An 11,288-nucleotide genomic window follows, 5' to 3' on the forward strand; every position below is an offset into this window, starting at 1 on the left:
AATTAATGTGCGAAAAGCCACGGTGAGAAGAGGATCGTTACGTTCTAATTTACAAATCTTTCAAGAAAAAAGGACTTAGTGGCGTCCTTCCTGTTTAAAATGAGTAACAATTTATTGATAAGTGTGATTTGAAATGAATTAATAATTATTTAATAATAATAAATTTCATATTCTAATCAAATTTATTTTCATGAATGTAAAGAAACACGTGGTTGCAGGTTTGAACAGACCCACGACCACGTGAACGTTCTTTACATCAATATCTCTGGTTCTTCTGGGAAGTTATTCAGATAAGAATTTTTTACAGTCCAGGGTACCTAAAAGATTGAAAACCAATAGGTTTAAAAATTTTAAAACCATACCCCCCCTCTTAATTTTGAAAATACGAAAAACCGACTTTATGAGCCCGTTTCTAAAAAGGACAGTTTTTCTATTAAAAAACCATTTTTTACAAGATTAATGATTAAGTACAATTTTATTGTGTCATTTGAAGAAAAAGAATAGATATTAAACTTATTTAAAATTTTTTGTCAGCCTCTATTATGAAAAAATTGACGCAATATCCAAATTTTCATTTCGATAATTACAAAAAAAGACTCTAACTTCAATATCTCTGGTTCTTCTGGGAAGTTATTCAGATAAAAATTGTTTATAGTCTAGGGCACCTTAGATATGAAAAGTCTAAATTGCGATTATCTCGAAAACTAGAACCGACAATATGGGCCCTTTTCATGTGGACGTCCACATTTATTTAACAAGTTGCAAACTAATATTAAAATGCTTTTTAGAAATTCAATTATTTTTTAAAAAATTAACCCTTTCAGTCCCAGTGGTCGATATATCGACCACCTTTTAAGCCACCGATTTTTTTAACATAAATTAAAGGAAAACTTTAAATAATTGCATATTTCTTATTTTTATGTTTCTACAAATAACCCCCATAACACGCAATATTGCTGCAATATTACATTTCAACATTCGGAATAATTAAAAACAATATTGCAGCAACATTGCAGCAATATTACAATGTCCGACTTAATGAATGTTCCAGTTCAATATTGCAGGAATATTACTTTGCAATATTCAGGAATATTACAAAGGAATGTTACCAGGACATTGTTTTGAAAGTTTCAGAAATATTCCAGAGAAATACTGCAACATTTTTGTATTACAAATTTTAAGAATATTCCAGAGCAATTTACAAAAAAATTGTTGAAGTATTTAGAAATATTGAAGTAAATTTTTAAATATATTTAAATAAGTTAATAATAAAGTTTTCAATTATCAAAATGATTTCATATAATCACAATATATGTTTTTAAGAATATTCCAGAGCAATATTACAGATTTTTTTTAGATATTTAAAAGAATTAGTTAGAAATATTAATTGATATTTTAGAAAGCAGTAGTAAATTATAATAATTGTTTTTCAGTACTGAATAAATCACATGTTTATTCATTAAAATACAAACGTAATGTTAAAAGTAACGATTTCAATATTAAAGAAATATTAAATTCAAATTGAGTAATTCCATGAGTCAATCTTCTTCATCGTCAGCATCAGCTCGATTCTCGTCATGACCATTTTCATCGCCATCATTTTCATTTCCATCGTCCTCACTTTCATCTTCTTTTTGCTTTGCTCTATGGATAAAAAATAATTATTTTACAATAAGACAATAAGATTTTAATTTTCAGTTTTGAAATAATCTAATTCAATTTTAACCCCTTGACAGTCGATGACGTGTATACACGTCATGGTGCAGGTGGGCTCAAACTGTCGATGACGTGTATAGACGCAAGCAGATTTTTAGGTACAAAAACACAGATTTGTCCACAAATTGATACTCGGGGGTTTTGGGGGTCGCTGATTACGAATCCGTTTTCAGATTTTAAAAATTCAAAATGGCGGATCTAATATGGCGGACGACATTTTCAAAAATTCATCGGATTCACTTGAACCTTGTTACTCCGGGGTTTTCGGCGTCGCTGATTACGAATCCGATATCAGATTTTGATAATTCAAAATAACGGATCCAATATGGCGGACATTTTCAAAAATTCATCGGATTCACTTGAAACTTGTTACTCAGGGGTTTTTGTGGTCGCTGATTACAAATCTGATATCAGATTTTGAAAATTCAAAATTTGAAATCGGTTTCGTAATCAGCGACCCTTAAAACCCCCGAGTAAAAAGTTTTAAGTGAATCCGATGAATTTTAGAAAATGTTGTCCGCCATATTGGATCCGCCATTTTGAATTTTCAAAATTTGATATCGGATTCGTAATCAGTGCCTTTAAATACAATAGTATGCTCGTTTGCGCAAATTTTAGTTTTCCAAAAAGTTGTCGACATTTTGAGCCCACTTATGAGATTTTGGTCTTGACTGCGAAGGGGTTAAAAACGTAATAATAATTCATTATTTTTAAATTATAATAGAATTAGATTACCCTCCTCTGTCCAATCTCGTCTTTGCTTGAGCAAACCACTTTGAACCAGCTACTTTTATATTATCTTCTGAATATTTGGAATCATGAGCTTGCACGCTACCTGAAAATAATCAATTTTTACTTTAAATGCGTTAATATTTTTGATAATAGAATAAAAAAAAGTTATTAAAAAATTTTCAGGAGAGAATTATTGAATTCGTGTTACTTGTGATTAAAAGTTTAAATATTTCTAAATATACCCTGTATCTTTTTTAAACGTTCTTTATATTATTTATTAATTTAAAAACTGATTTTTGTTTTATAAATCTTTCACTTACTGAAAATTAAATTGACAAAATTTGTGTCTGTTAGAGAGAGCTTTGGTTTTTTTCGTCCCAACCAACTATAAAGAACAGCCAATTGATCTGAAAAAAGACGACTGCAAATATTGCTAAGAATGTTATTCAAATCTCTTCCACCGATAGAACCGAGAGCTTGGATCTAAAATTTATTATTAATATATTTAATATATCTTTTAAAAATGACAAAATAATCAGGAAAAGTAAGAATTTTTACTGGAGAAATATAATTAATATAAAATTTCTAGAACTATTACTAAAATCCTGTTTCTGCAAAATTTTTAGTCTAAATTGGGACTTTCAAAAATGATTTTAAAAATTTGTATAATTTTTTTAGATCTCTTTAATTTTTTTTATTTGGATCGGGGAATTTGCAAAATTTTTTCTAGAAATGACGGAAGTCAGGAAATAACAAAATCGAATTTTGGTAGCAATTTTGATGTACTAAAATAAAATTTAGATTAAAATAAATTAATTAATTCTAACCATTTTCTTATTGAATGATTTTTTGGTCAGTTTATCATTCAATTTTTCGAATTCTTCTTGTGATGTAATAGGCAAATCAGGACAATCCTCTGAATCAAAAAATGAAACTGGTCCATCTACTGCTTCATTAGCACGCGGTAATGTCAAATTTAGATTTCTTAACAATAATATAATTTCATTTAGTTTTGACAATGATAGTTCTTCAAAAGTAAGACCTATAGAATAAAGTAAAGTACAAATAAATATTTTTTAAGGAACATTAAAAGAAGCACATAAAATGAAATGTAAAGATTTTAATAATTAATTAAATTTAATTTAATTTATCAATAAAAGCTACATCTTTTACCAGAATTTTTATCTTGGTAGGCCATACTAGCTAAACGATTTTTGTTCTTCGACTTAATTTCGTGTGGTTCTTTTTCCATAATTTTTGGGCGATCTCGTCCGAATGAGTTGGATTGAGAAGATAAGGAAATATTAGATTTTAAAGATGAGTTTGTATTGTTTCCTCCTGTAAGTGTGGCAAATAAATCGTATTAAATTTGAGAACATTTAAAAGTGGGTACAATAATTAAATATGTACCAAATTGTTTTTCTTTTGAGGTACAAGGTAATGGGATATCAATTCTTGGAACATGGCTAATGCCGCTATGCAAAAATGTTCTGTCATTATCTTGTTCCGTTTCTCGAGATTCTTCCGCAAAATCGCTCACATCATTATTCTTGGAGTCGGGTGAAGTTTCCAATTCTTCTATATTTATTTTGGAAAAGTTAAAATTATATATAATAGAAATTTATAAATCATGATTATAGCGTATAATCATTTAAAAAAATAAAAAAATTCTTTAAATTATGTAATTAATTTTAATTAAATTAAAATTAAAATTGATTATTTTATTTTTTATAGGTTAAATTTTTTGTCAATAAATAAAATAAAAAATATTTTAATGCCTTAATGATTTAAGTGCACATTTATATGTAAAACATTAAATGTGTACCAAGTCGTGAACGTTTAAAAATAGGAGGAACAGGTATCGGTTTTTTTGATTCCAGTTTTATATTTTCAATTATTTTTGGCTTCGCTTTTGAACCCTTCTTGACAGTGGACTTGCAAGATTTCTCTTCATAGTCTGAAAAAGATCTTTTAGCTCTCTCTTGTCTAGATTTTTTAAATTTTTCATCAAAATTTTCTGCCTTATCACTGTCAACCTCTGATAATATCAAAGAATCCAACAATTTTTCCTTTGCTTTTCCGAATGAATCTGTTTATAAAATTAAAAATGGAAATTAGTATATATATATATATATATAAATTATTTCAAAATTATTCATCAGTTTTTTGTAATTTAAATTTATTTTTAATATTATTAATTATTACTATTGTTATTGTTATTATTATTTGTAAATAATAATTATATATTTTTATGTCATAACAGTTTTAACTTTATATTTAAAAATCGTAAATTAAAATAATTGTCAATAATTAATCTGATTTTTTAAAAATTTTATTTAGATTGTAATATATTGAAAAATTGGTTTGTTTAATTAGGCGACACTTTTAAAAGGAAATATTTTTAAGGTTAACTGATAGTAATAATAAAAATGTAAATGTGATATAGTTAAAAAATTGAAGAAGAAGAAAATCGTAACTAAGAAAAATGTGACAAAAAAATTCAGAATAGACGAGAATATACTATATTACAAACCAACTGTGCCTATAGGCTAAATTTTCAATAAATAATTATTGTTATTAAAGTTGTGTTAGAAAATCATAAAAATACAAATTTTATTATCTTTTTTAAACTTACCTGTTGTTTTCAAGAGTTTCACAATTTCATATTTTTCCCAATTCTCTCCTGGATCAACTAATTTTTTCACAAGTTCGTTGACTTTTTGTAAATCAGTTTTTGGAGGGTAGTAACAATATTCTCCATTTTCATCGCAAATCCATTTTGTTGGAATGAGAACAACTCCATCATTAAGCTCAACCACCGAAAATGTCATATTTTTCAATTAATTAAAATTACCGACGAAAAATTCAAATTCTCTCAGGCTATTGTAGCAAAATCTCTTGACATTTCTTAAAAAAAAGATGAACATCTTTAAACAGAGAAATTAATTTAACGTGAAGTATGGTAATTTAGTAATCATTAATTAAAGATTTTTACGGACAACATAATTTTTTAAAACGAAGAATCAATTTTCTTCTTTTTACCCTTATTCCTATATTCCCAGAATGATTCGAATGGAATTCAATTTGCCAATTGTTCCATAATGTGTATATATCTTATTTTAGCACACTATAATGAATAAAATCAATTAGGATGTACATATAAATGTCAGTTTTGACAGCACAATTTTTAAACAATTTGTAAGTAATCACAAGTTTGATAAAAATATTTATAAAATACAAATCTCTTTTTTAAATATTTCTTTATATTTTTAGGAAAATGGTTTTTTCTTAGAAAATTTAACGTTAATTTACAAAAATTACATTTAAAAATATTTTTAAATTATAAATTGAAAAACAATCAATAAAAATTTTTAAAATCATATTCGTAAAAATACCTTAATAATAAATATTGATTATTAAGAAATTATTATTATTAAGAAGAGGGTTGTGGACCTAGGACCTTGCAGGTCAACGCCACTAACGCTTGGGTAATCCCTTTACGTTCCCCATAACCACCCCTATATCCGAAGTCCTTTCCATAACAGGAGGACTTCGGCCAGGTTTCTGGTAGCGATAACGGTCTCCCCCAGAAAGAAGTAGCCCGTAATGTGTTCCCGCTCCTTCACAAATGCAGGGCAGTGACACAAGATGTGTATCGGGGTTTCATATTCCTCTCCACACCTACGGCACTTCGGGTCATCTAGGATCCCCATTTTGTGCCTATGATAGCGCAGATCACCATGGCCAGTTAATAGCCCCGTTATGATCTTTGCCTCTTTTCTATTTAATTTGCGGAATTCCGCTTTCCTCATAGGGTTAATACTACTTCCCATGAGTACCTTGGCTTGTCTACAGCCCTTAGTTACCTGCCATTCCCTTTGGTGTTCCGCAGCTATACACTGTTTAATTTCCAGTGTCAAGCATTTGTTGGAAACACCAATGGGAGGTTCAGGTCCAATAAGTTGTTTTCTAGCCCCTTCTTTGGCTAGCTCATCCGCCCTATCGTTTCCCGCGAATCCACTGTGACCAGGGATTCACAGGAGGGTAACGCGGTTCGTTTCAGCTAGTTTGTTAAGTGATTCATGACAATCACCGACCAGCCGTGATGTTGATACGTATCGTTTCAAGGAGAAAATGGCCGCCTTGCTATCCGAAAGGATAAAAATATCTTTGTTGTGACAATTTTTCAAGGCTTCAACAGCACCATAAAATATTGCCACAATTTCGGCTTGTAACACAGTAACAGTGGTCCCTAACTTAAAGGACTGTCCCACTTGGGAGGTTACATGATAGATTCCTGCACCGACTTCATTCCCGCCTTTTGATCCATCTGTGTACCAGACTTCACCGTCAGCTGGAATACTTGTCAGTCCATTTATCCAATCTTCTCTACTAGGTATATTAATCCTATACTTTTTGTCGAAGAGATACAAAGGGGCAGTTCTGTCCCTAATCGTACTTAGAAGGGGGATTCTCACCCAATTTCTTTGGGAGACGCCATCTGCCCACCTCCCTGTAGCCCACAGGACCACTCAACCGCAGGGCAGCCTTAACCGCCGCTGCTTTAATTGTAAGGTGTAAGGGTTCTAGCCCCAAGAGGGCACCAAGGGCAGCAGTGGGAGTTGTACGCACCGCCCCCGTTATGCCTCTAAGTACCATCCCCCCTACCCTTTCCAATTCTGTTTGTGCCTGTTTTTAGCTCAACTCTACCCCACCAGACCACACAAGCATAGGTCAGCCTAGGAAGCAGAATTGCTTCATAGATCCACAATAGTGTATCCGGTTTGAGACCCCAGCTACCACCAATGGCCCTTCTACATTGCCAAAGAGCAGCTGTAAGTTTCTTACATTTTTCCTCTAAATGCTTTTTCCAGAGCAGTTTGCTATCCAGGATTACTCCTAGATATTTTGCCTGCTCTGTGTATTTGATCTCTTTTCCGGACAGCGTAAGTGAGCACGAGGCTTTCCACTTGTACCGTCTGGTAAAGATAACCGCTTCCGTTTTCCCCGGATTTACAGATAAACCCACCTTCTCACACCATTTATCTACCAGGTTTAACGCTTTTTGGGCCACTTCGAGTATAACTTCAAGGTGGGGACCGCGAACGATTAACAAAATGTCATCCGCATAACCAATTACATGGTATCCTGCTTCGGTCAGAATTCTCAGTAGTTCATCCACTACCAAGGACCAGAGCAAGGGTGAAAGAACACCTCCTTGGGGGCATCCAGAGTTGACTGTCCCTTTCAGGACTGAGTCTCCTTTAGTTGATAAGAGGTTCCTGTTTTTTAACATATGACAGGTCCAATCAACCACTCCTGTAGGAATATTAAAAGCTGTCATAGCTCTTTTTATGGATTCCGGAGAGGCCTGACTAAAAGCTCCTTCTATGTCCATAAAAACACCCACAGCAAAGCCCTGATTCTGCAGTTGCCCATCAATTAGGTCTACTGCTCTAGCCAGAGCTGTTTCCGTAGAGCATCCCGCTCTATACGCATTTTGATCCTTTTGTAGCGGGAACCGCTCCAAAATCTCACTGCGAATATATCTATCCACCAACCTTTCAACTAATTTTAGGATAAAGGATGTAAGGCTAATAGGACGGAAATCCTTCGGTGAGGTATAACCGTTCTTGCCCGCTTTAGGTATGAATACAACTTTTGTACCCCTCCACGCTACTGGGACATATCCCAGAGTCAGACTCGCCCTAGCAAGTCTTACCAATGGTCCAACAGCCTCATCTATCGCTCTTTGCAAGAGGACAGGGTAGACGCCATCAGGACCCGGAGACTTGTAAGGGCTGAAAGATTCCGTGGCCCATCTGATCCTCTCGGCAGTCACAATCCTGTTAGCCAACTGCCTCCAAGACCGGTAATCAGCCTGCGGAAGGTTTGTTGGCGGCTCAGGAACGGATCCGCCCTCCCCAGACCTCGAAAAGCCCGGGAAGTGTTCCTGGACCAGGCAAGCCAAGGTTCCATCGTCCGACTCAGAGAAAGTCCCGTCCGGCAACATTAAAGTGCCCAGAATTGCATCAGGGTTCTTAGCGAGCAGCTTATCCAATCTGGCCGCCTCTTTCCCTTTTTCGATGCTAGAGCAGAAAGCATTCCAACTGTCTTGTTTTGCTTTCCTTACTTCATACCTATAGTCGTCTCTCATTTTCGTAAAATCAGACCAACCATTAGTCGTGCGCCTTTTCTTGGCACGCTTAAAGAGTCTCCTGGTTTCTCTCCTGAGATGTTCTAATCTCTCGTTCCACCAGCACACCTCTTTTCCCGAGAATACTTTTGTCGGTTTGCAGCTACTTTCATAAGCTGCCTTAATAGCCTTTGTAAAATCATTGGCCGCCTCATCCAGGGTCTGATAATCTCTTATCTTACCCGGTAAACCAGAAAGTGTCCTTCGAAGTTCTGAGATATAACTAGCCCAATCCGTCCTTCTGGGATTACGAATCCACTTAGTTTCGGATCGGACCGCAGACTCCACCTCGAAGACTATCTGTGAATGATCAGAAAGAGAAGGTTCATTAGAAACTTTCCATCTTCTTACCTTATTTCCAATGCTTTTGGAGCAGAGAGTGATATCAATCACTTCCTGCCTAATCGCATTGCTAAAAGTCGGGGTCGAACCCGTGTTGAGAATATCTAGATTCGTTCCGATTAGATATTCCAGTAGCTCCTGTCCTCTCTGGTTCTCCTTTGAGCTCCCCCACACCGTATGTTGTGAGTTTGCATCGCAGCCCAGCAGCAGAGGAAGTCCCTTTTCCATACATTAGTCCACCAACCTACGAACTTCAATTGGCGGATTATTTTTATTATCATATGGAAAATATGCCGATCCTACGACCGTCTTACCTATACCCTCCAGGTTAGTTACCACCACCATTAGGTCCCCTGAACACAGATCCAATAGTGGAGTTGCGTTGACACCCTTAGTAAGAATGCACGCTCTGGGTTTGGCAGCTCTGCAGTCCCTGTAACAAACTAGACCAACCCCACCAAGCCCCCTAATGACACCTCTTACTAACCATGGTTCTTGGATTAGTGAGATGCCTGTGTGCAACTTAGCCATGCTCCTCGTCAGTACTGATGAGGCGCCTTTGCTATGATGCAAGTTAATCTGAATAGCGGAGAGTTTGCAAACAGTGAATTATGTTTGCTCTTCTCCCTCCTCTACATTGCTTGTGCCGTCACGATCAGGGACAGTTACCTTAAAGGTTACCCGCCCGAAGTGATAGTGAGGCTTAAATTCGAGGGCCTCTATAGCCCTCGCCTGACTTTCAGGGACTTGAGCGACAAGAAGAAAACTCTTGTCCCCCCTGTTCGCCACCTGAGACCCATCAACATTCAGCAAACGCCAAGTCGATGTCTTCAACGTGGGGTTGAAAGCCTCCAAATGTCGCAAGACCGTCCGCGCGTCCGCCGTTTCTCCCGGGAACCACGCAGTAGCCTTTACCATTCTTTGGAGCATCTCAATCCCACCAATTTTCAACCTCGCTCCCTTCCAGGGCTCATGGTCGGCCACACATTTTGTCAGCCATTCCACAGCCTCCGGGTTGGAAGCGATGAAGATAAAGACTTCTCCTCTGCAGAAGGAAGTCTTTCTTCTGATTGGGGCCATTTGCACAGCCTCCGAATCTCCTCCCCCACCTAAGACCACATTACCATCAGATCCCGAAGAACCCGAAGGAGCAGCCAAAGAGGAGGGGGGAGACTGACCCACGACTTCAGGATTCGAGACCGTCACATCCACAACTTCCGAGGAGGTTGTAGACGCAGCCAACGAGACCCCTTTGTCACCCAAATTTAAATTGTTGAATTGATTCTCCATTTGAAGACCCACGAGTAGCAAGGGAAAAGAAAGTCCACTCCTGCAGAGCCCCGCTTGCAGGAGTAAGGCTAATACTACCGGAAGGTCGCCCGGTGTTCCGGAGCCGCCGTTTAAGACACCTCCGTTCACATCACGCCAAGACCAGCCGCCCGCCCGCCTGCCGGAACCCCAGCCGGATCGCTCCCCCGAGCTTTACGGGATCACTCACCGACAAGTACAATCCCGAGAGACAGACAGGCGGCCGGCCCGTCGTGAGCGACAGATTTGGTAACCCTAGTGCCATTCATCCATCGACACGGCAGAAACGTCTTGAATTGGGGGACCGTTTCTTAGTTGGGGCCCCGCAGGCAGTACACCCCTCCGCTTCCAGTGGTGATCATTTCTGAACGCCCAAAGGTTACTTCCTCACCATTCTTACCCTCTACTCCATGGAGCTGGTCTATTGGGCGGTCCCTCCCTTATGAGGAGCAGGCCGCCATTTTTGATTTATAAAAAAATAACTTGATAATAAAATAAATATAAAATCATTCTCCAGACATAATTGTAAAAATAATTATAGTTGTGTAAACAATAAAAATCTAACTAATATGTTTATTGTGCAATAATAATTAAAAACGAATCCTTTTCATTGTCCAAAAAATTAAACGAGATATTTTTTTTGAAAATTAAGTAAGTGAAATTTATTTTACTGAATTTTAAACAATAAACTGAAAGAAAGTAACTTCCCATTTAAGGATATGATATTTAATTCTACAATAATTTCGAAATTTATAAAATAAGAATTGCATTTTAAATCATAAAAATGATATTTAATAATGCTGAATAATCTGAATGTCTTTTATAATTTTCATGTATTTGTACACAAAATTGCAGATTTCTTGACAAATTGTCATTGTAATCAATTATGTCAAAAAGAAATGTTTGTCATATTGGATATTCAAATAGACATATTCGTCGATTACGTCGTAAACAAACATTGTCTGACATAAATTCATTATCGTCTTCAAATCTG

The 11,288-nt window shown here is 35.9% G+C and overlaps 1 protein-coding gene across 1 annotated transcript; it reads right to left on the reverse strand.

The window, feature by feature from the left end:
* Positions 1-1,538: 1,538 nt before the first annotated feature.
* LOC122510916 lies at positions 1,539-5,279 on the reverse strand. Its single transcript, XM_043625877.1, has 8 exons — positions 5,084-5,279; positions 4,274-4,537; positions 3,859-4,026; positions 3,622-3,786; positions 3,276-3,490; positions 2,769-2,931; positions 2,452-2,551; positions 1,539-1,644 (listed from the first exon to the last, which is right to left on the reverse strand). The coding sequence occupies exons 1-8, from the start codon at positions 5,277-5,279 to the stop codon at positions 1,539-1,541; spliced, it is 1,377 nt and encodes a 458-aa protein (XP_043481812.1).
* Between the last annotated feature and the right edge of the window lie 6,009 nt (positions 5,280-11,288).

Source organism: Leptopilina heterotoma, unplaced genomic scaffold (genome assembly GCF_015476425.1).
Source record: "Leptopilina heterotoma isolate Lh14 unplaced genomic scaffold, ASM1547642v1 Lhet_773, whole genome shotgun sequence".
Classification (NCBI taxonomy): Eukaryota; Metazoa; Arthropoda; class Insecta; order Hymenoptera; family Figitidae; genus Leptopilina; species Leptopilina heterotoma.

Bases quoted from the DNA above. Each gene is read 5' to 3' on its own strand.
- LOC122510916 (XM_043625877.1), bottom strand. From the start codon at position 5,279: ATGACATTTTCGGTGGTTGAGCTTAATGATGGAGTTGTTCTCATTCCA. The intron at 4,027-4,273 runs GTACACATTTAA...AAATAAATATAG, and splicing joins TTTTAAACGTTCACGACTTG to AAGAATTGGAAACTTCACCC. The intron at 1,645-2,451 runs GTAATCTAATTC...TTTTATCCATAG, and splicing joins ACGAGATTGGACAGAGGAGG to AGCAAAGCAAAAAGAAGATG.